At 48.4% G+C, this 26,761-nt stretch overlaps 1 protein-coding gene across 2 annotated transcripts in view; it reads left to right on the top strand.

Annotated features, from left to right (window-relative positions):
• The window catches only part of Uck2 (uridine-cytidine kinase 2), a 109,869-nt gene that overhangs the window by 75,477 nt on the left and 7,631 nt on the right, over positions 1 to 26,761 (top strand). For both annotated transcript variants that reach the window (XM_005398245.2, XM_013521374.1), the window contains 4 exons: positions 14,902 to 15,061; positions 16,213 to 16,309; positions 20,882 to 21,024; positions 25,677 to 25,774. In XM_005398245.2, the coding sequence (XP_005398302.1) occupies positions 14,902 to 15,061; positions 16,213 to 16,309; positions 20,882 to 21,024; positions 25,677 to 25,774 (498 nt within the window). The remainder of the gene's footprint in view (positions 1 to 14,901; positions 15,062 to 16,212; positions 16,310 to 20,881; positions 21,025 to 25,676; positions 25,775 to 26,761) is intronic.

The following is a 26,761-nucleotide window of genomic DNA, read 5'->3' as shown; positions in this document are numbered from 1 at the left end:
TTCTGGGATTTTTTTTGATAGTGCCTTTTGATGCCTGAAATCTATCTTACCTGTTTTGTTGCTGTTGCCTGTGGCTTTGGTATCATAGCCAAGCAATTATTGCCAAATCCTTTATCATGATGCTTTTTTTATCCCTGTGTTTTCTTCTAAATGTTTTATGGCTTTAGTTCTTTAGTACTTTAATACTTGATGTGGCAAGTGTGTCAGTCTAATTTCCTATGGCTGTGACAAAATACCTGAGAAAATCAGCTTGCAGCAAGTGGATTCACTTTGGCTCGCGGTTTCGGAGGTCTCCATCGTGGCCACTTGGCTCCTGTGTTTCTGGGCCTGTGGTGAGCAGCCTCATGGAGGAGGGGCGCAGTGGGGCAAAGCTGCTCGCCTGGTGGCTGCCAGGAATCATCAGAGAAAGAGCAGAGTGCGGGGGACAAAATACACCCATCCAGGTTCACCCCAGTGACCTGCTTCCTACAACGAGGCGCCACCTCCTAGTGTTCTCGCCACCTCCCAATAGCCTGGTGGACCCGGACTGTGCAAAGGATTAATTGATGGATGAGGTTAGAGCCCTCACCGTCCAGACCTCTCGCACTGCTGAACACTGCTTGCTGATTGGAAACAAGCCTTCAACGCGCAGGCTATTGAGGGACACTCTGTATCCAAACCATCACAGTAAGGAAGAGGCTGCCCAGTGTTCTCAGTGTCATTTGTTGAAGGATAATTTAACATGTGAAGGAAAATGCCCAGCTGGTTCCTAGAGGACTCTCTGAGGCTCAGCGTGGGCGGGGGGGGGGCTCTGCTTGAATGATGCAGGAGGTTGAGATCCGAGCGCCTCAGCCCACGATGATGGATGGCATAGGACCAGAGCCTCCCCTGAGAGCCTCTGCTGGAGCCCTTTCAGGGACAGGACAGGTTGAGGGAGGAGATTATCATGGTCAAATTAGAAGCACATGACATTCACTGTGCTACTTCATTTCTGTGTGTTATTGTTTACTAACAGGCTTTTGGGGACAGAAATCCTGACTTAGTCTTGTGTGTGAGATACTCCAGGCTCACTACAGACATCTGCTCCTCAAGCGGGTACAAAGCCTTAGTTATCTGTGTGCAGCTGTGAGCGGCAGGGCTGAAAGGAGATCCTACATCTCCTTCCTGATGACTTCCAGCGGGACGCAGCTGCAGGCCTGTCTGTAACCCTTTGTATATGCACAGGAAGTTTCTTACAGCCCACTGGTCAGATCTCATTTCCGTTCAGTTGCTTGCCGTCTTCCCTCTCTGGTGTCTGGCCTATCTTGTCAGGGTTCAGGCAGCTGCTGGGCTGGTGCCCTCTTGTGGGCCTCCTTTGATCTGTGTAAGACTGGGCAGTGGAAGGCAAGAGATGGAGGGGAGAGTGAGTCCCTGAGGATTAGAGAAAACATGATATTGAGAAAGCGCGGCGGCAGGGCCCCGGGGGGGATTTAAAAAATGCCTGAGTGAGAAAGTTTTTTAAATAAGCGTGATAAAGGAAAACCATAAATCAGTTTGACAACATGAACAAAATTGCTTTGAGAAACATTCGTTTAAAAATAAAAAGATAATTACCTGGAGAAACTTTTAATACAAAGGAAAAAAGGCCAACTTTCTTAATATATAAAGAGCTGTTGAAAATCAATTACAAAAACTGATGAGAAAAACTAATAATAGAGGTGAAGATCAGATTTCAACAGACTAGTTTCAGACAATTAGTTACATAAAATTATGCAACTGTTTACATAAAAGACGCTTAACATCACTTTAAATAGGAAGCAAAATGAAGCAAATGAAGTTAAATACCATCAAGAATATGGTAAAATAGTATCTGGAAACTGATGGAGGAGGCTATCTGGGATGATGGAAATAAACAGCGTTGATTCTTTACTCTGGCAAACTGGAAATTTATTGTATAAGTATGTACACGTGGCTGTGTGTGGTGGTGCACACCTGTAATCCTAGTGACTTTGGAGGCTGAGGCAAGAATACTGCAAGTTTGAAGCTGAGATTAGCCTGAGCACCTTAGCAAGACCCTGTCTCAAAATAAAAAATGAATAGGGATCTAGCTCAGCACTTCTCGGGCTCATTTGCCAGTATAGGGTGAGAACTTCAAACCAAATAAAAAAAACCAAAATTCACAATTACATATATATGTCCATATCTAAAGTTTATTGTAGAACATTTATATTAAATTAAATTAATTAATTAATTGATTTTTTTTCTTCGAGACAGGGTCTTACTATGCAGTTCAGGCTGGCCTTGAGCTCACTTTGTAGCCCAGGCTGGTCTCGAACTTGTAACGATCCTCCTGCCTCAGCTTCCTGAGTACTGGGATTACACGCGTGCACCACCATACCCAGCTACTGTAGAAAATTTAAACAAATTTAAATGTCCATCAATGGAGGGCTAGCTATAATTCCTTCATACAAAGGAATACTATGAAGCCCTTAAGAAAGAAGCAATCTTAAAGTAGCGGTGATGTAATTTTGAGCTATATAAGCAGACGGAGGTGTAGACAGATAGCATGTGTGTACATGTTTGGAACGTCTGTATATTAACTCTCAAAAGATGCACATGAAAGTGACAATGGTGGCAGCCTGAGAAGTGGCCAGCAAGGGAGGCCACTTGGTAGAGAGGGTGTGAAAGAGGCAGATTTTTTTTTTTTTGAGTACTGGGAATCAAACCCAGGACCTTGTGCTTGCTAGGCAGGTGCTTGTGCCACCGAGCTACATCCCCAGCCAAGAGGCAGATTTTACATACTATTTTACTTCTACTTTGTGGATTTTGCATGATGTTGAAGCTTTTTTTATGTTTCTGTTTTGTCTTTTTAAAATTCCTTTTTAATTTGGTTTTTTGTTTTTAAAAGTTTTGTTCTGTGTTGGAGGCATTTTTGAAAGTTAGTAACTCCCTTGAAAAATTCCATAGTGGTAGAATAAGATATTTATAAAATACAGAGCTATTTATAAAATGCAGAGTTAAACAGAAAGACCAGGTTAAGAACTACAAAACAAAGACAGAAAGAAAACCTCAGAATTTTATGTCTGGTTTTAAATCACTAATATCTAATAATGATTAAGGGGAGGGCAGGTTACAGAATTCTAGGATATATCGAGAAATGGAAAACTTACCTTAAGATAAGTTGGCATATGGATAGACATTACTCCTCACAAGAGGAATGGCTCGCTCCTACTGGGAGGGAAGGAGCTGGTGGTCTCTATCTTAGTAACCAGCTACCGCATATACTTATGAAGGTGTCTGGAAAACTGCTTGCCAGATGGTTAGTGCTGGTGGGCGGACTTAACCAGGTGTTTCTTTTATCTGTACTTGTTTTTAACAGAGTTTGGCTTCTTCTTGCTTTTTACTACCTGCAGAACATTCTCCCTCCTTCTTGCTTTCAGATCTTCTAATACCAAAGCCCTCCATCACTGCTCACGAATCATTCCTCCATGACTTTATGTCCTACCTCAGTGTCTCTGTCCAATGTCACTCTTCCTTTTAGTTCTTGACTTCAGTGTAAACCTGTGATGCTTGCTAACTACGGTTTTGTAACTTTAATTTCACAATTCCGTTCTCTTTTTTTTTTGGTTTTTCTCCGGTACCAGGAACCGAACTCACGACCTTGCGCATGCCAGGCAGGCGCTTTTGCCGCTGAGCTAAATCCCCAGCCCCCACAATTTCATTCTCTAAGGATAGCTTTCTACCTTATTGGTTTACTTTCTTTTTTTAAACTAGTTTTAGGTGAAACAAGATAAAAAGAAGATGGAGATAGAACATGAATTTTGTTCTGCGAAGGCCTAGTTCTGTCTCCCCTTGAACATAGGCTTATTGTCCAGGGTGCACACCCTGCTTCTTGAGGGAATGCCTAGATACATACAGAAAGAGCTGTCACATGAGAAGTTCATTTCTTCCCACTTTAAATTGTGGAGTGGAGGATGTTTGCCAAGGACGGGAGTGGCACTGAACATGGGTGGTAGAAGTGGTGGTCCAGGAGAGGGCAGCGGGCTCTGCACCGTGTCTTCTCAGGTGGCTGTGGTGGGGAGGGAGGGGAATGTAAGGACATGGATGCCTTTTCTTCCCTGGGACACAATCTTGGGTGTTTTGCAGTGGTGTTTTGTTTTAATCGTGAAGTATACTTCCTGATACACTGCTTTGCAGGAATGAGGTATGACATAGAAATTTGAGGATTTTTAAGCAAAGTGTCTATTGAATTTATATTTTGGGGCCCAACTGTGTCATGCACATCTTTGCCCAGTCATCTTCCAACCTGTCAGTGAGATGGAAGTCCTTACAGTTTACAATAAGGGAGCCAACACTGAGAGATTGATTTGTCTGAGATATTCGGGTTGTGATAGAGCCCTAAAGTGAGGTCCTGCGTACCAGCCTGAGAGTGAAGGCCCACATTTTGTTCTTAGCCCTTGTGGGTTGGCAAGTTCACATCCATCTTGCTTTTATTTTATTTTATTTTATTTTTTTAACTTTTACTTGTTTATTTAATCACATACAAGTCTTTACAAAAATGTTTGAATCTGAATACCTGTTTCTTCTATACTTTAAGGATAACAGTACAAAATCTGACTAATAAAATAAAAAGGACAGAGAGTCTTTCTAAAATGTTTAGAACCAAAAGCAAGCTGGCAATTATTTGGAAGACAGCTAGCTATTCAGCAAGTACTCTGAATGTTCTAGCCAGGTGGAGAACTGTTCTAGTGGGCACGCACATCACTGAAAGCAGGATGGCAGACCCACCTTCTAAAGGGAGCTCCCATGACAGAAGACCCATGGAGACAAACAGGACCCACATCTTGCTTTTAAAAACTGCCTCTTTCCCAGAGTGTGACGGGCATTTCTGTGACAACACCAAAGCTCTGTAAAGCAGCACCTTCCACTTGTGCAGCCTGACAATGGCAGTGGAAGACCCCGAAGCATACTGCTGGATCTGGAGCAAATCCTTAGTGTCCATGGGAACAGCAGACCAAGTCTGGAGCTCCTCAGGCCCGCTCAGTGCGTGTGACAATCATTAACCAGGATATTTGATGAAGGAGCTGCCCCTATATTCTGGAAGCAGCAGTTTACTATTAGAGCAAACAGGAAGTGGCAGGAAAAGTTCTGCCAAAAAAAGGATCGCAAAGTGAAGTGATTCATCTTCACCGACATAGCCGCTGGAAGGAGAGAAAACCAATCTGTGAGCAGCAATGTGCAGAAATAGAAGTTGAAGAAAGTGCTGCGATTACAAGAGAAATTGAACCTATCCATTAAAAATGGCAGGTGTATTTCTACACACTTGTGGCCTAAAGCAACACAGATTTATTCTCTTCCCCTTTGAAGGCCAGACAACCAAAATCTAGGCGTCTGGAAGCTCTGGGTCCCCCTGGAGGGCGGGAGGGAGAAGCGCACCTTGCTTCCTTCTTGCCTGCTTTGTGGTGCTGTTCTCTCCTCCTGGACTCTGCCTCTTGTTTCCACTCTGTCTTCATGTGACTTTTCCCCTGTGTCTTTGTATTTCCCCCCACTTTGTTTTCCTAATTCAGTATGGCTTCACCTCAAGATTTTTATTTTGGAAAGACTCTTTTTTTTTTGAGATAGGGTCTTGCTATGCAGTTCAGGCTGGTCTTGAACTTGCAATGATCCTCCTGCCTCAGCGTCCTGAGTGCTGGGATTACAGGCGTGCGCCACCATGTCTCTCTCTCCCTTTTTTGGTACCAGGAATTGAACTTCGGATCTTGGTGCTTGCCAGGCAGGCGCTGTGTCACTGAGCTACATCCCCAGCTCCCAAAGACCTTTTTTCCAAGTGCAGTCGTATACTAAGGTTCTGGAATTTAGGGAATATATTTGGGACTAGGGTAAACAGTTCAGTTTGCTATGCCTGTCCTGTGGTCCTCCCATCCCCCAAATATATTCACCTGATCCCAATTTGCTATTAATTAACAGTTGGTTTGTGAGGAAAAAAAAAAAAAAGACAGTCAAGACAAAGACTCTTTGGAATTATAAGAGGACAAAAACTAGATAATAGAGGGCCATCAGTCTTCTTTTGTGGTGGTGGTACTAGGGATTGAACTCGGAGCCTTTGCTCTGAGCTGCATCTCCACGTCCTTTTAAAAACTTTTTTATTTTGACACATGGTCTTGTTAAGACAGTAAATTTTCCAGGCTGGACATGAACTTGCAATCTTCCTGCCTCAGCCTCCCAGAGTGCTGGGATTACAGGTGTGGGCCCATCAGGCCCAGCTCTAGAATGAACTTCCTTCCACAGTGAGGGCTACTGCGCCACCAGGTGCTGCCCTTCCTTGCCTTATGGTCTGCCATTGCTGGGGGTTATCTGTTTACTGGGCTGTGCTATTACTGAAGCAGTGGGACACACACACTGTTTCTGTTTAAGGTGACAGAAAACTAGTGTTTTGGACTGCTTTGTCTTCCAACTTTTTCTCCCTTCATGCTCACCACCTCTCACTGCCGGCCTGCAGTCTCCTCTCTCCCCTTCTGCATTTGCTCCTGGTCCTTTCGTCTTCCCTGATCTTTGATGAGCTTGCTGCTTGGCGAGGGCGTAGGCAGGTTGTGGTTCTCCCTCTGTTCTGCTTTCTGAAAGGATCTGGCCGGTTCACAGCACAGCAGCCTCGTGCGTGTAGCAGTTGTATTGGGCCAAGGTGAGAAGCATCACAGCTGCTCCCTTCTCACTAAACACCTGCATGTGCTGCCCAGACGCCTTAAGAATGTCCTCAGACACTTTATTTATTTATTTATTTATTTTTGGTTTTTCTCTGGTACGGAACTCACGACCTTGCGGTTGCCAGGCAGGCGCTTTGCCACTGAGCTAAATCCCCAGCCCCTTCTTCAGAAACTTTCTACCAACAAAAGGTCTCACTGTAGGGAAGCAGCGGGGACTTAGCTTTCTCTTTTCCTAGTAAAGTATGTATTAGAGAAGTTGACTTCTCAAGGGGCCCAGCAAGCATGTGCCTTGCATAAGCCACAGGAGGGGGATCACAGAGCCTGGCTGGGAGCCCCTTCCTCCTGCTGCACCCTAGGCAGGGCTCTTGCTGCTCCCGGTGAAGTGGGAGAGCCGGAGAGCCGGGAGCTTGTCAGCGCCCTGAAGAGTCCTGGGAAGGGGTTTCTGCCGCAAGGGGAGGCGGCAAGGTGCTGAACAGCACACACCCGGGAGCCAGCCCAGGAGTGGAGGCCGTCTCAGCTGTTTTCCAAATGTGTGATCTTGGGCCAAGTCGTTTAATCTGCCTGCTTGTGACTCAGTTTCCTGTTAAGTAAGATGAGGATAATAAGAAGGACCCTGTCACAGGTTAGTGTGAGGATTACACTGGCTCCCTTTATCTGTTGAGTCTACACCCATGGTTTCCAGCAACTTTAGATTGAGAACATTAAAATGTATTATGCACCTGGACCAGCTCCCCATGATAAAGGTCATCACTATGTACTGCAAAGTATACTAATAAAATAAAAAAAATAACAAAACAGTTGTATCTGTCCTATGTATGGGCTTTATCATTCCCTAAACAATACAGTATAACTGTGTATGTAGCATTTATACTGTAATAGATGTTCCCAGCAATGTGGAGATGATTTTTAGAGCAGACAGAGGACGTACGTAGGTTTTACGCAGTACTGTGCCATTTTATATAAAGGACTTGAGCATCCTTTGGTTTTGCTGTCCTTGGAGTTCCTGGAACCAGTCTCCTTCTGAGACCCAGAGGGATGACTGTGTGTGGCGTCCTTCCAACAGTTCCTGGTGTATAGTGTGTTCTATGTAAGTGTTAGCTATTGTTTGCCATCCCTCAGTTGCTTCTGAGCCTGTTTAGTACCTAAGTGCTACTGACTCTAAAGAGAGCAGAAACAAGTATAACTTTAAGAATCTAAAAATGGCTTTTTTTTTTCCCTTCTTTCCAGTACTGGGGTTTGAACCAAGGGTCTTCATACAGAGCTGCATTCCGAGACTTCCTTTTATTTTTAGGGCAGCATCTCCATAAGATGCCTAGGCTGGATTTGAATTTTCAGTCCTCCTGCCTCAGCCTCCCAAAGTGCTGGGATTGCAGGCATGTGCCACCATGCCCAGGGATACAAGTGAATTCTGACGAATTCTTTGCTGGCAGTGGAGCTTCATGAGTTTAGTCCCTTCACTAAAAAGTCCTAGGAATGTGTTCCTGTTGATGAATATCGATCATCAGACTTTTCTCAGCTGCAGTTTAAGATCTGGGCTTTTAGGCCAGACTACCAATGGGCGCTTGCACCCGCTCCAGGCCAGGGATTAAAGCTGGGAGCTTCTGCTATGGGGAGCTTTTCATCTTGTGCTGTTCCCAGGCTTTTGGGTCACTGCTCCTAGGTTGTGCATCCTGTATGACCTGGCTGTGAGGCACAGGCAGGTGTCGGAAGGTGCAGGTTTAACTTCTGTCTGACACTGTGGTATAGAGACTGGTAAGTGAAGAGAAGGTGCTCAGGGGTCTGGGGACATTGGCCCAGGAAGGGGCTCCTGTGCCTGTCTTCAAACTCATCTGCAAACTGCTCGGGTAGGGAGCTGCTTGTGGCTCCTGGTGTGGTGAAGGCAGCTCCCAGCCAGGACAGGATGGTGTCCCCAGTGGGCAGGGCGATATTTTTAATATACACAGACCCTATGTGCTGGGAACCAGGGTGCTGGCCTCAGGGTTAGGATCCTTCTCCTTCAAAGTAGCAGAAAACCTCGAATAACAGGGTTCAAGCAAGATGGTTTGCTCACTGTCTCAGACTGTGCTGCTGTACCATAATACCCAGTGTTGTGTACTTTGTGAAGGCGGAGATTTTGCTGTCCCGTGTTTTCCTTGGTCAAGTGTTATGACAAGCCAAGACTTGTAATGCAGGGCTGGGGATATAGCTCAGTGGCCCAGCTGCCTGCCTGGCAAGGGCAAGGTCCTGAGTTTGATTCCTGTATCCAAAAAGGTGCTGGGGCTGGGTGGTCCAGGCTCAAGGTGCTGGCTACTCTCTGCTCCCCGGAGGGCACCCTGTTGCTGTGTCTTCCGATGGGAACGAACAGTTGGTGCATCCTCATTTGGCAGAAGGAGTGAGTTCTACATCTTCACATGGCAGAAAAGCAGAAGAAAATGACACATTTCCTTAATCTTTTTCAAAATGCCTTAATCTTTTCTGTGAGGTCTCCTACCTCATGGCTTAATGCCTCCTAAAGTGTTCACCTCCTAACACCATCACATTGGTGATTATGCTTTAGCTTGAGGTTTTGGAGGCACATGCAGACTTTGGCACTAGCTTGTATTTCACTCTTAGCATTATGGTCGTTTGAATTTCTGGCTCTTTTAGCTTCTCTGTCTCTCATCCTTAGTTGCTGCAAGCTGGCTGCTCTTGCTTCAGCTCTCAAGTCTTTATTCTGGTCAACAGGAAGAAGTGGGGAGGTCAAAGAAATTAATTATTGAAGGGTTCTAGGAAGCTGCTGCTTACAACCTCTGCTTATTTAATTGACCAGAATTTAGCATGGGCAGAATATGCTATGAGGGCGGCTGGGAAATGTCATATGCCTAGCTAAAACTCGAGACCAAGATTTGGGCACACAACCAGCCATCTCTACCAAGTATCTTGTACCTTATGATGGGATCCCTGGGAGCATAACCCGAGTCAAAGCTAATGGGTAAGATCAAGGTGCTCAGACTATTTTTGAAATCTTTTGTCTGTCTAATGAATTCAGACATTGAGTTCTGGTAGCAGGTTTAATGAACATTTGAGGGGCCAAGTTCTGCGAGGCCCTAGGAATAAAGGTCGAGTCACAAATAGTCCTTGGGCTCAAAAGAGTCTCAGGTTTTGGATTGACCTGTGGCTGCTTTTGGTATTGGAGACCCTTATTAGGGAGCAATTTAGTGAGTTTCTAATTTCAGTCCTGTGTGTGTGTGTAGCTGGGGAGGGGAGAGCTCCTCAGTAACATGTACTTCTGGGGCCCGTCCTGACTCTAAGAGTAGATGTCCCACTGCTAGTGACTCCAAGGGGAGTGTTCAAGTGCCACTTCCTCCTTGCTGCCCGGTGGCTGGTTTGATGTGGGATAGAGTCAGCAGGTTTTGAACTTTGTTCTCAGTTTCACCCAGGGCAAATTACTGGTGCCTTGGCTTTCTCATGCTTGTAAATTAGAGCTTACAAGCTGTGTGGGGAGCAGCCTCTGCCCCCAAAGGGGTGACGTCATGTCTAGGGGCCATGGTGTTTTCCCTTGGGGATGTACACCATATTAAGTTGATGGTGTGCTTCTGACTTGATGAGGGTGACAGGCCAAGCCACCCTCACGAATCATTGAGGTGACTTGCCCTCAGCTGAAGAGCAAAGGCGCTAGATGGGCTCTTCCTGTCCGAGGAAGCCAAGGCCTCCTTGCACAGCTAGCTGATGGGGTTGGTGGAGTTTGGAGCAGTGGTAGTGGAAGTCCATGGCCCATTGAGAAGGGCAGGAGGAAGTAGACTTGTGTACCTCCCCAGAGGCTTGATGGCTCTGTTAGGCTGAAGTCTCATGGCTTGAATCTCCTCCCTGAGTCTGCGCAGCTCCCTCAGAACGGACAGAAGGGATGCCAGATGCTGGGCAGGGTAGGCTTTGCCTGGGTTTCTGTGTGAGGTGACCTGTGGGAAATGCCACCCATCCCTTAGGGACATACTCAGCCAGGAGCCCTCCTGAAGGTGGAGCTGCTGAACTGTCGGCTTGGGCCTTGTTCAGGTTCTGAGCAGTTAGGAATTAGGGGTGGAGGGTCCATGGTGGTGCTTGCACCCTGCTTATGTAATTTCACTCACTCTGCAGTATTGGAGCACACCGGAGACCCTTCAGGCTTAGATCCTAGCAAACATGCCTTGTAGAAACAGCATAGTGAGATGGTGTCCTGCTGGCACAACCATCTGCAGTGGGACAGTGGTTTTAAGGAAGGAGCCTTCTACAATAGCTCAGGGACCTGTGCATGCTCGTTCTCTGTCCCTCGAGGAACTGGCAGGGCCTGGTGATCAGCTGTGGATACTCATGGGGCTTCCCGCACGGGGATTCTCTTGTAGAAAGAGTGCATTGTTCAGTGTGTCTGCTGCATGCCGGCCCCATACTTACTGGCTCTGAACAGCTGGATTCTCTTGGACATAATCAGAATTTCTAGAATAGTTTTGTGTATGTGTATGTTTATCTTCTTTTTATTTTTTTGGTTGCAGTACTGGGATCAGATACAGGGATAACTCTGCCACTGAGCTACATCCCCAGTCCTTTTTATTTTTTATTTTGAGACAGGGTCTTCCTAAGTTGCCTAGGCTGGGCTTGAACTTGTGATCCCACTACTTCAGCCTCCACAAGCACTGGGATTACAGGTGTGTTTCAATACCAGCTTAGCTATTTTTCAGTACATACATCACTTGCCTGCCTTTAGTTGTATACAGTTCTATGAAATTTCACATAAATGTTAAATTTAAGGTTGCTTTGGGACAAAACTGTTGTGTTTCTAACCAGTTCCTTCCCTGGCTCCCTGGCCTGATCATTGTTCCCTAGTTTAGGAATGGAGTAAATTTGTGGAGAACATTGGTGCAGATTACAGAGCTGCCTCAGTTTGGGAATAGAGAAAAGAATTGTGTGTTTAGGATCAGAACACCTGTAGTTTGAGCCTTGGCTTTGTGGCTACTGAGTAAGATGTTTAATGTGGTTGGGTGATTCCCTCCCTAGGCTTCAATTTCCTCATTAGGAAAAAAAAAAAAAAACACCTTGTTGCGGTGGAATGAGAGTTCTTCAAAATGGCATAGCAGTGAAACTGTACATCTCCATTAGTGATCCTTTTATTTATTTATTTTTTTACCCCCTTTGTTTCCTAAAGATTCCTTGTGTTGTCCTCATCTTAACTTCTATTTTCAGATAGCAGCCTCGAGTCTTAGCAGCCCCTCAGTCCCCTTCAGTAAGGGGCTATATTAAGGACAAAATTCTTCTGGATACAAGCTGGGCATGGTAGTGCATGCCTGAAGCTGGAGGATCTGAGAGTTGGAGGCCAACTGGGGCTGCATAGTGAGTTCAAGGCCACCCTGAACTACGTAGCAAGACGGTCACAAAAAAGAGTTTTTCTGGAGTCAGTGCATAAAGCATGCTGATATTATGTAAAACTAGGCTAACTCCAGCTTCCCTGGGCAGTGTGGTGAGCTGGCACAGGGCAGGCACTAGCCGAGAGGGCGGGCCCAGGGGATGGGCTGGGCCTTGTACTGCTAGCGTTGGCTTCCTGGCTCCATGCTCTGCGCCTCAAGCAGGTCGTTTAACCTCTCTGGCCTCAGTGTCCTCGGTGTTGCAGTCGGCCGAGTTGGCACACTATTAATTTCACCATTTAAAGTTGTAATAACTGAGCTACTTCTAAAGCGCTGAGCTCAGTGTCTAGTACGCAGGAAGAAATAGTGAGCTTGTGATGTAAGCATATTTTTATTTGTGTTAAAATACATATAACGCAGAATTTACCACCTTAATCATTTCTAAGTACTTCTCAGAGTGTTACACGACCTTTTTTTTTTTTCCCGTCCTTTTGAGATAGGGTCTTACCATGCAGTTCAGGCTAGTCTTGAGCTCACTCTGTAGCCCACGCTGGTCTCGAACTTGCAATGATCCTCCTGCCTCAGCCTCCCGAGTGCTGCGATTACAGGCTCAACCTCCCAAGTGCTGGGATTACAGGCGTGCACCACCACACTGGGCAAGTGAGTTTGCATTGTTGGAGAACCAATCCCCCACCCTCTGGCAGGGCCATCCAGCTCTGTCTTCATGCATTTCACTACCCTGAGTACCTGCTGAAGTAGACCATCTTTTTGTTACTATATTTATCTTAAGACTCTTAATCCCTCAAAACAGTTGCACTCTCTCTCGTGGGTTTTTTGTTTTGCTTTTTGAGACAAGGTCTCACTATGTAGTTCAGACCAGGTCTTTGTACACGCACCACAGACTAATAATCTGTGTTTTCCTTGGTCAAGTGTTATGACAAGCCAAGACTTGTAATGCAGGGCTGGGGATACAGCTCAGTGGCCCAAGTGCCTGCCTGGCAAGGGCAAGGTCCTGAGTTTGATTCCTGTATCAAAAAAACAAAAAACAAAAAAAAGACTTGTGATGCATTTCTGGGAGTCTGAGGCAGGAGGATTGCAAGTTCAAGCTCCGCCTGAGTGATTTAGTGAGATCCTGTGTTGAAATGAAAAATGAGGGATTGGGGATGTAGCTTAGTGAAGATCCTGGGTTAATAATCCCTAGTGTTGGGGATAGATGTTTGTGTGTGTGGGAAATAGCTTTCTAGAATTATACTTACTCTGGGCTTATTATTAATCCTATTTTAATGGCCCCTGTACAGATTCTTTCCTAGGTTGTGTTTGGGTTAAAGGAATTGATTGTTTGGGCTCCCCCACCCCCACCCCTGCCCCAAACTGTGGTGGTTGAAGTGGTGGTGTGACTGTTCATGTTACAAACAGAACGTGGGTTTTGGTTGTAAATTAGACGCCATGTTTTAAATGATACACGCCGCATTCCTGGTTCCATGAATCTCATTTCTGTTTGGACTTCTAGAAAGAATTGTATCTACTAGTAAAAGAGGTATTTTATCCTTCCATAACCTTAGGATCCAAGAGGCAGATGTCAGTTCAGGAAGGGAATTAGATGTTTAAAAAATGTATAGTTTATAATTGTATAAACTTTGGTTTGGTTTATTGAAGCGTTTTTATTTTTGAATCACAGTCCTGCACACTTTGTACCTTTCCTATTTTTACTTTTTGTCGGGGGGGGCATCTGCAGTCCCAAAATAGTACAAAGTAGTTCAAAATTCTCATCCATGTTAATATACAAAAGTATCATCACAGTAAAGTAAAAGAAATCATTTCGAACAGTTAAGTGTGTTGAAATATTACTGATTCAGGAAAAACTTTTCTTTGGTTTGTGTCCCAGCATGTACAGTGGAGGGTGTTATGCAGAACACTTTAATTTGCAGGGACTAGTGCAACAAGACCAGCCAGTTTTTCTTACCTCAGACAGACAAGTCAACTTCTTATGATTTGCTAAAACTGTTGCTCAGTTTAGGTTCAACTGTAAGACTTCAAAACTTGAGCCAAGAATGCTCTAACTATGCTAATTTTTTATCTTTTATAATTAGGTCAAGTTCCACAGAAAGCCTTCACTTACAGCTTCTAGAGTGATTGTCAGATATTTTTAAATTAATCTTTGTACCAAATGAAAAGAGTTAATTGATAATGAGGCGCCAAAGGGTTTACTTCTTTTCTTTTCCTTTCACAGTCACAACGTGCTATTGGGGTCAAAGAGGGGTAGCTATAGATATCACCAGCCACACAACAGAGCATGTTAGGTTTGAGTTTATTCAGGAGACCCCTAAGCTGCTTTAGGTATTGGCAGTGTCTGTGTCCTATGTCACTCCATGTGTAGTGGCACACATTTGTGCAGAGGCCGCCTGGCGCTCCTTGCGGAAGTCATCCCTGGCTGTGGGCCAGGAAAAGTAGCCAGCAGAGGCAGAATGGCAGCCACCATGTTGGCCTTGCTGCTGTTAACTGCACTTGCTGGCCATGCCCACATAGAGATGTGCAGGGACTGAGGATGTCCTGTGGATGCCTGGGCTCCCCTTGGTCCCGAGACCCCTTGGCCGATCAGCACAGCTTCAGCGTGTTTGTTCCACATTCTGCTCCAGGGCACAAGCAGGTGGAATAAATTAGCACTGCTTTGTCCTAGTGACTGCAGGTGCCCAGGAGTAGCGATGTGTGCTAAGGAGAGGGAGGGAAGGACTTGACTTCTGGACAGGCATATTCTTCTCCTGCAGCCTTTTAATCCATCATGCAAGACAGAAACCTTTGATTTCTTCCCTCCCCAGCCTGTTCTTAGGGAGCGTGTGTCCCCTTAGTGACGCTGGGCTCTTTTCCCACCGGTGCGCTCCCTTTCTCTCACACACGTTTTCGCTTCTCTCCTACAGTCTTCCGTTTGTGCTAAGATTGTGCAGCTCCTGGGGCAGAACGAGGTGGACTATCACCAGAAGCAGGTGGTCATCCTGAGCCAGGATAGCTTCTACCGTGTCCTCACGTCGGAGCAGAAGGCCAAGGCCCTGAAGGGCCAATTCAACTTTGATCACCCGGGTGAGTTGGGAAGTTGCAGAGTTGTGTGTGTGTGTATGTGTGTGTATTTGTGTGTGCGTTGGCTGGGGGAGTGGCGTTGCAGTAGTTCTGTCTCACCCATGGGGAAGTGGCTCACTTCTGAGTGTGTTTCCTAGCTATAAAATAGGGGCCTATTCATTACCTTGCAGGATTATTTGGGGTAGGGGTGAGAGGCTTTGAAACACCTCATGTGGTGCTGGGCTTATTAAGTACTGATGGAGTGTGTATGGGGTGAGGCTGACCGTGCGGGTGACGGTGTGAGCCTGGAACTCCAGCCCCAGGAGCGAATGAGTGTGGCCGATCCTTCTGCCTCCTGACATGCAGCAGCCTGTGTCACCCTCTCCTTCCAATCCCACATGTGGGCGCATGGCCAGTGTTCAACTCTCTTGCCAGCCCAGAGGGGAATGGGGACTCTGAGTGGCTGCCTGAGGAACCCTGCCAATAGCCTAGCTCAGCAGGCTGCTCCTTCTGTTGCTGTGGGTTCCTTATGACATTGGAATCCAGCCTTCTTGGCACGGGGCCTGTGGGCCTCCCCTACTCATGCATGTACCTTCCTGGTTGGCATGTGCCTATCCCAGGACAGCAGCTAGAGTCAGAGGGCGAAGAGATATCCAGGCTTCAAATGGAGTATCAGAGGAAGAGAAAGGAAATCAGTTTGCCAGAACTCATTCGTACATCCAGGAAGCTTTCATATTATATTATTCTGCTTTGGGTAGAAATCAGTTTTGAGGTGGTATATTAGTCACTTTCCTGTTGGGACAAAATACCCAACACACACAACTTGAAGGACAAGAGGTTTATTTTGGCTCACAGTTCCGTGGGTTGAGTCCATGGTTGCCAGCTCCAAGGCAGAAGAAGCTGCATGGTGGGAGAGCCCAGTGGAAGAGTTGCTTGCGCATGTCAGCCAGGATACAGAGAGAAGGCAGGAGCCAGGACAAGAGTATACTCCTCCAAGTTATGCCCCCAGTGACCTGCCCTTTCCACTTGGTCCTCAATATGAGACTTTGTTGGGGGGGCATTTTAGGCCTAAACCATAACATTGGGTCAGTGTGGCTCTCTAGGGTGTGTAGGAAATAGAAGCGTGATTATAGAAGAAATGGGTTTAAGAAACATAACAATTTGATTTTCTTCAGATGCCTTTGACAATGAACTCATCTTGAAAACTTTGAAAGAAATCACTGAAGGGAAAACAGTCCAAATCCCTGTGTACGACTTTGTCTCCCATTCACGGTAAGTGAGCTGTTGTGGGCTGGGGATTGCTGCGTGGTGCAACCCAGAGCGTCCCTGGTCTTCACTCAAACCTCTTTACCCATCTTCTGTACTTTAGACCCTTGTTGCCCCTGGTGGTGCCGCCGTAGCTGCCGTGTAGGGACCGCAGAGCAGCATGTGCTGGGGGTTGCCTGGTGCAGAGTTCACGTGGGCGTTTCCTGGAACTCTCTGGTCATTATGTTTCATTCTTTGGAAGGATGGATTCATAATTGGGCTTGGGTGAGGGACAGCACATTTGTAGCACTGGGGATTGAACCTAGGGCTTTTGTACACTCAAGGCAAGCGCGCACCACCGAGCCTACATCCCTAGACCCAGCACATCGGGTTCTGACACACCTCCCTGGGCTGTTGTTCCTGGAACAAGTTGTCAAGGGCGAGGCAGAGGAAGGGTAGGAAAAAGAACAAGGAACTGTCCTTTTTCCTCTCCTGGCTTACTTGGGATTGGACTGTGGAGAGAGCTGTGAGGGTTTCAGATCATAGGTTCTGCTCACAGAATTAACCAAAAGCTCCAAAAAGCATCTCAAGACACAGACCTGTCCAGGAAAGCCTTTGTGTTAGTGACCCTGATTGGGAATAGAGCAGTGGCTGGACTTGTAACTCATCCCCCTCCCTCTGAGTGGTGGGAACCAGTTCCTGGAGTGCTCACTCCTGATCGTAGCCAAGTAGAGCTCTCTATTCACTCTGTCCTAGTTTTAATGAAATCCCTCCGGACTTTGCACACACTCAGCTCCTAAATGGCACATTATACAACTGTGTTTCCTTTCTTATTCTGGGCTCAACTGGTGTTTTTACCTGTGGACTGTTGTGAGAGTTTCTTAAATCTGCTTTTCATTTTTCCCTCCTGGTTTCTCTCTGTCTGTCTGTCTCTCTCTCTCTGTGTCTCTCTGTGTCTCTCTCTCTGTCTCTCTCTGTCTCTCTCTCTCCCCCCTCCCCTCCCCTTGAGCTCATTTTTTTTACACAGGAAATCAGGCCTCATGTCTCTGTTTTACTAGATGCTTCTGGAGTTACAGAACATCTCTGTCTCCTGACCCACATGTCTCAGGAAGCCTCTGATGTGTTGTGCACACGGCCTGGTTCCTGCTTATGAGCCAGAACAGGAGGGAGTGGTGAGAGTCTGGCTGGGGAAGAGGAGAGAAGGAGGACACCTTGCAATGCAGAGAGAACTGCTTTGCTACTCTGCTTGTCCCTCACTGGTATCTCCTGAAGGGTGCACAAGGTCAGGGTCTGCTGCAGCGGAGGTGCAGAGATCAAGATACCACAGATCAAGAGACCAACATGCCAGATTGGGCAAGAATTAAGGGGTTTAGTGTAGGAGTTGGAGTTTACCTGGATGTTGGGGGCAGGAAGAGTGGCGACCAGGAAGGAGGCAGCCAGGGAATAAGACAAAGATGCTCCCCGGGTCTCCTCCAGTCTGCCCACTGGGGAGGAATCTGGGGTTCATGGAGAGGTGTAAGGGACCATCACCTCTGGGCCCTTGGCTCCAAGTGGATGCTCATGTAGTGTTTGCAAAGTGGCTTTGTGTCACTGTTAGCCTCTCCCGAGCAGTGTGGCTGTGGCTTCACCATCAACTTCTAAGTCTTCATTGGTGAAGTAACTTGGAATCCTGCAAATTGTACTTCCTGCTCTAGAGGGAAGTTGGTGGTGGTATTGAGCGGACATGAGACGCTCCAGCCCAGCACTTCCTGATTCAGGGAACGACTTGCAGTGCAATGTGACAACTAAGGCAAGACCCTTGGAGGGCAGAGGAGGGAGGAAGCACTGGATGCTGCAGGCAGGGTGTACAGAGGAGGCAGTGTTAAGCTGTCTGTTGGAAAGGATAGGTTGTTAGGGAAAGGGATTTCCAAGGTGATGGATAGGGAGGGATTTCAGGGGCAGGCATGGGTAAGCATAGGGACCTGCAGTGGGCCAAGTGTGGTAAGATGGGGGTCACTGTGTGGGGTAAGAGGCAGGAAGTGGGGAGATGCGCAGGCTCAGATTACATAGGGCTGTGAACGTCAGGTCCAGCAGCACCAACATGTTGGCAATAGGGGGCCACAGTTGGCTCTGATGTAGCAGTGGAAAGAGCCTTCTGGTGCAGGAGCAGAGAGAACCAACAATGCCATATATGACCAAACCTTTGGAAGAGCCCTGGTGGTGGAAGGTAAGAGTGGTTGGCAGGATTTAGGGTCTGACCCCTGCAGGGTCAAGGAATGGAGGTGGGAGGAAGTTGAGTACCTTCTGCAGTATGACTGCCGTCAAGTTCATATATTAACAACCACAAACCCTGGTAGAGTTCTCAATAGAGATGTGTTTCACCTTTCTGCTTGATTTGTCTCATACTTTATATTTTAAGACCTTATTCTTCAGTGGCTGCAGTTCATCTTTTCTGAGAAATGTCGTGACCACCCTAGACCATAGCAACTCTCAAGGGCCACTTACAGGGTGTCCAGCTATTTGGGGTTAACTGACCCCAGCCCACCCAGGGGCATTTGGTAACACACCAAGTCTGTTAGGTGACCACTGAGAATACACCCAGCTCTGAAGTGCCGTTCTCTGGTCTTCCCCTTCCTTCTCGTTGGCTTAGGTTATATCTCCAGTGATCTCATACTCTTGAACTCTACATTTCATTCTTGGACTTCCCAACGACTCTAAGCTCCTAAGTGGTGTGTATATACCAAGTATAACTGCTTTCTGGGCTAGCAGTTAGTTGCTCAATGTTCCTTCGAGTCTGAGTTGTTTTTGAACATTTCCCCCACCTAGATCTACATGTGGACGAGGGGAATGAATAATTCCAGCTTCTTCGGATACCAACAGCAAAGCCTTCCTGGAAAAGCACTTACTCATTTTTAGCGTTTGTCAGGCACCCTGATAAGATGGTCACGTAGTTCATAAACCTAGCATCGGCCGTGTCCTCTCGGTTGATGTTTTTCAGATCAGCCTCTAGGAATCCCACAAACGCATCCTCTGCTTCCCCCAGTGTACAGCAGCTGCCTAGAAAAGCTCATGATCTCACTGATGCATGGGTCCTTCCTTCTCTCCACACCCTAACCCTGAACACACTGGGCATTGGGCTAATGTTTTTCTCAACTCTGTCTGCCTAGTAGAAATACTCAGGGAGCTGGCAAACAACCCTGAAGCTTAAATGCTGCCCCAGTCTCTTTAAATCAAGGTGAGGGTGTGGTGTGGGGTGCAGGTATAAATATTTTCAGAAGCCCTCAGATGATTTTGATATGCATCTAAGCTACCCATGGTTTCAGACATTTTCTTTCTCTCTCTCTCTCTCTCTCTCTCTCTCTCTCTCTCTCTCTCTCTCTCTCTCTTTTTTTCTTGTACCTGGAATTGAACTCAGGACCTTGCACTTGCGAGGCAGGTGCTTAGGCCACTGAGCTATATCCCTAGCCCTCAGACATTCTCCTGATCGTCCCAGCCAGGTCCATTTGCTGTGCTATGGCTTATGTCCCCGTGTTCTGCCCCAGCAGTACTGGCTGTAGAACTTAGCCAGGAGCCCAAGGGTGTGAGCTAATGAGGAGCCTAACAGTGTTTGTGGGAGGGAAGTTCTGTTTTATTTGTTTTGTTCACAAACAAACGAGGTCCCTTGCAAGTGAGGGTGAGCATACACCTTGCAGTGGCGATGGTTACTGCTTTGGCACAGAGTTTGAAGTGAGAGGCAGTAGGGGACTGTAGGGAAGTTGCAGGGCAGGGTCTGAGGGACACAGGGACAGTGGAACCCCGGTGGATCCAAGCAGGCCCTGTCTGTGAGATACCCTTCCCTGATCCCCTTTAGCAAGATTTCATCTGCGTTTTTGTTTTTTTTTTTTTTGCTTTTTTGAGACAGGGTCTTGCTATGCAGTTCAGGCTGGCCTTGAGCTCACTTTGTAGCCCAGGCTGGTTTTCAACTCGAAATGATCCTCCTGCCTCAGCCTCCCGAGTGCTGGGATTACAGGTGTGCACCACCACTCCTGGCTGTCATCTGGCTTTTGAAAAGTCATGTTCACCTTGGTCTGTGCCACAGGCTTTCTGGCCCTGTGTGAAGAAGAGATGAGGAAATGTATTTCTCTGCCTTGTCCTTAAGGACGTGGAGCCCTAGGAGCTAGGTCTTGTCCCCAGCCATGTGCTGGCTGTGGAGTCAGGGCAGACAGAGCTGAGGACTGGCCTTTTCCATGTGTGTACTTTCTCTTCTGTTGCCTCCTTTCTAAAGTTTTCCTGACCCCCTCCCTGTCCTTTCCCTGGCCTTGGGTCTGGGGGAGGGGTTGGGATGCGAGAGAAAACTGTGACTGTACCTTTCTATTTTTGTCTGTCTCTGTTCTCCATTGCACAGCAGGTTATTCTATTCCAAGGACCAGACCTTTGCCCTCCGTTTCTGCTCAATGGCAAGAACTCAGAGAGGCGAGACCTTTGTCCCAGCCGTGCTCACTGCATGGTGGCGCAGGCTCTAGAAGGCTGTAAGCCTGGCCCTTTCAGCCCCACGCTGGCCCCACGGACAGGCCGCCTCTTGCTGGCCTCTCCCTCCCTCACCCTGTGGGCCTGGCCCATGCTCTGCTCTGTGCTTTTCAGGAAAGAGGAGACAGTCACTGTCTACCCTGCAGACGTGGTGCTCTTCGAAGGGATCCTGGCCTTCTACTCCCAGGAGGTCCGAGACCTGTTCCAGATGAAGCTCTTCGTGGATACAGATGCGGACACCCGGCTGTCCCGAAGAGGTGTGTTCTGGAAGCTCCTGGTGGCCCTGTTAGTGGTCTCCTCGGGGGCAGGGGAGAAGGGGGCCCATGACAGAGCCCTGGGCTCCCTCAGTCCGAAGCCTGGGCCTTCCCTAGGCAGCTGGGTGGCTACGTGGCCCAGCCTGGCTGTGTTAGCTCAGCTCCAGGATATCCTACTGCCCAAATGTTTGATGACATTTGAGAAGGGATTAGTCACTTAACTGTTTTGGATAAGGAAAGGCTTGTGAGGTCACTAAGATGAAATGAGAACTGGAAGGTCTGGTTTCACTGGGAAAAGTTTACTTACATGCCCAGTTCCTCATGATTTTTCCACCAGGCATCAAAACAAGATCCCTTGATTTTTGGAGCCAACCATGGCATATCTGGCGATAGGAGCTCTTATGCCTGTGTGCTGGGCAGCTGCCCACCCCTGCGTCTGCATCTGTTCCGCAGCGGGGTCCCCCACAGGCCTTCCTGCGTGTGCGCCTGTGCCACCCTGCATGTACCTGGCACTGAAGGCATAGATGGGCCTGTTGGCTGGCATCTGATGTGGTAACATCGTTGCAGGAGTGGTTAAAGGGCCCAGAAGAACAGAGAGAGAGACACACGCCTGGGTTGTTTTACCCCTGCAAGTCAGATGGAGCCACTTTCACACCAGGGGGGAAGGACACAGGAAAACCATGTGAGGGGAGAAAGAATAGCGACGGGTGGCCTGGGTGTAAGCCTCCACAGACCCCCTCCCCCATGCCCCCAGCCAGCTTTGTGACTTTGGTGGCTCTTGAGCTGGTCACTGTGGGCTGGAGACCATGAGACAAACCTGCTTTTAGCACCGTGACTGGCTCGGTAGAGTTGCCTGGTCTCTTTTGGTAAATGACTGAAGCCGGAGCCTGACACCCCCTCTCCCCACCAAGCTTCTGCTGCAGCACGTGGCTTGTCACCTTATCCACAAAGCACCGGTGCTGTGCTGTCTGCTTGCTTGGTGCCTGTTAGTTGTCAGGTTAGGGAAGCAGCGTGGTGCTTTTTGAAAATAAATTTTGGAATCAGGCGAATGGGACTGGCATCTCAGTTTTACCACTTAGCAGATGTGCAGCCTGGGGCAAGCTGTTGTAACCTCTTCGTACCTAATTTTCCTATTGGATGATCTCCTGTTTGTACTCGCAGAAGAGTTTCAAAAATTAAAGGCACTGAAGGCACAATGCCTGGTGGCACATTAGTTGACAAATACTTCTGCCCAGGAGGCTGGTGTCTGTTTCTCCGAGTCCACAGTGGGTCTGGGCGGTGACTCAGTAGGGCTGGTCCACTCAAGTCCTCAGGAGCTGGTGCCATCAGGCCTAATGCCAGTGCCAGCGGGACTCAGTCTCAGGGATGTAGTGAAGCTTGAAGAAAGCCTTGCAGGCGAGGCTGCAAAGATGCCTGGGAAATAAGAGCTGTGTTTGGGGTAGGAGCAAAGTCCCTGGACAACAGGTCGTTGTGGTGTGGGTTAAACAGAGCATTGTCCCTCCCTTACCTGGCCTGGGCTCCTTATGTGAAATGGGGTGATGAGAAACCTTATGAGGTGATGGGAAACCACCTGCCATCTAGGGGCTTCTTGGGGGTTGTTCCAACTCTGTCCTCATGTGGCCTGGGCAGGTCCCTGCTTCTTGGCTCATACCTGCTTTTATGAATCACCTGCTGTTGGGTCGCTGGTAGGACTTACCCACAAGTTCACCCTCCACATACAATAGAGAGCATGGGTGGCATGAGCTTGGTGGGGTGAGAGTGCCGGGGTGAGCAGGGTGAGTAGCCAGGAGCAGCTGTAGGGCTCGAGCATGTTCCTGGAGAGTCCAACAAGTGCCAGGGTTTTGCCATCTGCCTGCCACACCCCAAGGCCTGTGACCCTCACATTCCAGGCCCTGAGAAGACACACTTCCTTCCTGCTGGAACCCCTTGTCTTTCAGGGCTTGGTTTCAGCATCTTCCCGATCTGTGTGGTCTTAACCCTGGAATACAGGGACAGACAGGAAGGAGATGGGTGTTTAGGGCTGCAGCACCCCCTGCGTTGCTCTGTGGCTCGCTCATGTTGTGCTGGGGCTGCACTGGGCCATAGTGATATTCTTTTCCTATGGGGTAGCACATTGAGGGACCGTCCTCACCCTGAGTCCTTCTGCGTTCACTTCTGCTGTGCGTGCGTAGGCATGTTGCTTCCTGGCCTTCACTGTATCCTCCCAATGGGCCTGTGCTGGCCCTGCAGAGGTGCTAGGGTCAGAGCGAGGATAGGGCTTGTTTTGGGTCCTTAGAGGTTCCCGTTTGTGCCAAGCCCTGGACTTGGCTCTGTCTGCTGGCTGTGCCTGAAGACCTGTCCCTGCTTTTCCTTGGCTCAGGGAAGGCCACTTTCTGTTCAGGGAGACCCCTCAGGAAGCAGAGCGGGCAGTGCCCTCTGATTGCATGTTCCTGGTGTCCGGGCGACTTTCTGACCTGTTGCTGTGGCATGACTCTTCTCTTTCCTGTTGGTCTGTGCTTTGCCTGTGTTTGTGTCCCTCGTCCTCTGGCGGCCCGCTCTCACTGGGTCTTGCTGGCAGTGTACCTGAGTTTGGGGTCCTCCCCCACCATGGTGGTCTGCCCTCAGGGGACAGTTGTCTTCTGGGGGCCTCCTTGGGTCCTACCAGTGACCTCAGAGGAGGGCAGGCCCATGGAACAGGACCGTAGGCCACCTGCCATGTTGAGGAGCTCAGGCTCCTCTAAACAGTAGCTTATAGGAAGGCGTCTTCACTGCCTCTGTGATAGAGCAAAGGGCGTCGAGATGTAGAGAGGATAAGCAGCTTATCCAAGGCCTCAGGGATAGCAGTTCCTGGGCTCAGGATTCTCTTCCAGGTCCATTTGGCCCCATGTTCATTCGCGCTAACTGGAGGAGCAAGCAGCAGCATTTGGGCCACAGAGCTTTCTGCACTACCCGTTGCTTCTCTCCAGGTCTGCAAGACCAGGGAGCCAGAAGCCTGGGGCGCTGCAGCTCTGGAGGACCATGTGAGAAGGGGGTTCTGGCTACGAGCTGCTGGGAGAGCGAGTCACCTCCGGGCCAGCGCCTCCCACAGCGGGTGGAAAGCACACCTTGTGGAGGTGGCCGGCAGGGGAGTAGAAGCTTCTGGGGAACGTGTATACCTGCTCTCTCCGGCTCTGATAGCCTTTTGGTCTGGTTTCCTCTTTGTGTGGCTAATCTGGAGATGTGTGAAGAACAGGAGGTTGCACTGGCTGTGTGTTTTGGCTACTTGAAGTCATTAGCTATGTGTGCTCTCAAAGCACATGGGGTGAGCCACGCGGCCGCCCCCGGCTTACTCACATGGGGCAAGAGGAAGAGGGCTGTGTGGCAATGCCTGGAAAGCCATTTCCTGTTGGGGAGTTGCTGCTGTGGGGACTCCAGGCCGATTGGCAGTGACAGAGGGGGTGAGGCAGGTGCTGACACATAGGGACCCACCGGACATTTATCACTATGTGCGGAAAACCACTTTGGAAATCCAGGAGCTGGTATCAAAGCCAGGTGGTTCTGGTGTTGGAATGTGGCTTCCTGGTGGTTTTCTAGCCCTCTGATCTTGCAGATGTCCCATGTATGTGGATCACAACCTTGACACACCTCTCCTTCCCAGCCCTTTGTGTGTGTGTGTGTGTGTGTGTGTGTGTGTGTGTGTGTGTGTGTGCGCACATGACTGTCCAGAGAAGTGGCTTTCCTGAAGTACATCCGCAGGGACTCCGGTGCATTTTATCCGCACCTGAGATTCGAGTCTCTTACCTGAGAAACGGTTGAGGGGAGTTGTTGGGCCACTGTGAACGGTTGTAGATGGATGAGGTGGCCTTTGGGAGCAGACGTGACAGATGCAGCAGCTCAGGAGTCAGATTTAAAGGGACAGCAGTGGACAGGAGCTATGTTGGTGGGGAGACTCTGCCCCCAAGCTCATGGCTTAGGGGAACTGAGGCAGAGGGATTAGAAGTTCTTACCCAGCTTGGGCAGTTTAGCAACTTAGACCGTGGCAGGTTCAGTCCCCAGTACCACAAAAAAAAGTGTTTGGTGAGATTCCCTGAATAAAACTGATCAGAAGATGGTGGATATGGGAATCTGGGTCACATCAGCTCCCGCATGGCTCCAGCAGCGTTTCCTGATTTGTGGTTCTGTCATTAAGTGAGGGGACCCAGCCTGCTCTCTCATAATGGGCCTCTTGGTCTGTCCTGATTATTTTATTTTTTGGTTCACACTAGAATTTTGTTTAGGTTAAACGTGCTTGAAACAAGAAGGCTGTTGGCCTCAGACAGCCCTTTTCTTGAGAGACCATTTTGAAGCAGAATTTGACAGGAGTACAACTTAGAAATGTAATTTGTGATGTGGAGGCACAGGCCTATATATAATCTAAGCCCTGAGAAGGCTGAGGCAGGAAGAGCTCAAATTTGAGGCCAAACTGGGCTACACACATAGTGAGCTCATCTGACATGGACTATAGAGCAAGACCCTGGCATCCCCTTGCAAAACAAAACATGTTTTTTTCCTAAGCTGCTGCTGCTGGGCTCTTGTAAAGCCTCTGAAGAGTCCAATGTGTGATTCATCCAGGGTAAGCAGGAGCCTGGTCACTGAGGGAAGGGCGGATGTGTGCTGCTGGCTCTTGCAGCATTTTTTTTGTTTTCCTTCTCTTCCAGTATTAAGGGACATCAGCGAAAGAGGGCGGGACCTGGAGCAGATTTTATCGCAGTACATCACATTCGTCAAGCCTGCCTTTGAGGAGTTCTGCTTGCCAGTGAGTTGTGTTCTTGGTTTGTTTTTGCTGCATATGGACCAGGAAGTGTAACTTGCCAGAGCAGCCTGAGTCTTGAACCTCACCTCACCCGTCTCTCGGAGCCGTCCCTGTCCTGAAGCTCCGGAGGAGTGCAGCCTGCGGCCCAGCCTCGTCTCTGAGCTCTCCTGCCTCCGTCCTCCTGGGGCCCCGTGGGGTTGGGCCAGTCCTCCGGCCAGCTGTGACTCCAATTCCATTCTCTGCCTCTTGCTGGATGGGGCCACAGTGACCAGATGGAGTGAGCGGTCACTGCAGCTGGGACAGGCCTCAGCCTAGCCGGGCCTTGTGAGGTGCTGGAAGGTGCAGCGAGGTGTGGGGAGATGCTGCCCCCTGGTGGTCTCTTCCCTATTGATTCCCTGCTTTGGAAGTGCTGCGCTCCACTGGAATAGCGTCCTTACTTCCGGCCTAGCTGCCGCAGCTGGGGATGCCCCAGGCGAGTGATGCTGGCAGAGGAGGAAGGGCCAGCTCTTGGCTCAGGAGACTCTAGCCGTGTTCCTGGGAAAGGCAGGAATGGGCTGGGGCTGTGGTAGAAGAAGACATGGGCGCAGCCTCAGCTTTGAAAGGGAGGTGGTCAGCTCTGGACTTAGCGTGGTGCCTTATTCGCTTGGCCAAACCATGGGCTGACTCTTTAATTAAATTATTTTTTAATATGATTGAAATTTACGTATGGTGAATGTTTAAATTTTAAAAATTTATTATAGTAGGAAACACATAGGCATTAATTCCTCTCAGAATGCTCCCCCTTGTGGAATACGTTTATTCTATTCTTGAGCCTCTTTCTTTCTCTTTCCTTTTTCTCTCTTTCCCTTTTTTTCTTTCTCTCTTAGTTGTCCTCTTGTTCCTTCTTTCCTTCCTTCCTTCTTTTCCTTCTTTTCTCTCCCCTTCCTTTCCTTTTCTTTCTTTCTGTCTGTCTGTCTTTCGAGACAGGGTCTCACTCTGCAGTTCAGGCTG

This window comes from Chinchilla lanigera, unplaced genomic scaffold, assembly GCF_000276665.1.
Source record: "Chinchilla lanigera isolate Chin_1 unplaced genomic scaffold, ChiLan1.0 scaffold00061, whole genome shotgun sequence".
NCBI classification, from domain to species: Eukaryota; Metazoa; Chordata; class Mammalia; order Rodentia; family Chinchillidae; genus Chinchilla; species Chinchilla lanigera.
The sequence above is the reverse complement of the archived record's forward strand: the minus strand, read 5'-3'. Positions and strand labels throughout refer to the sequence as shown.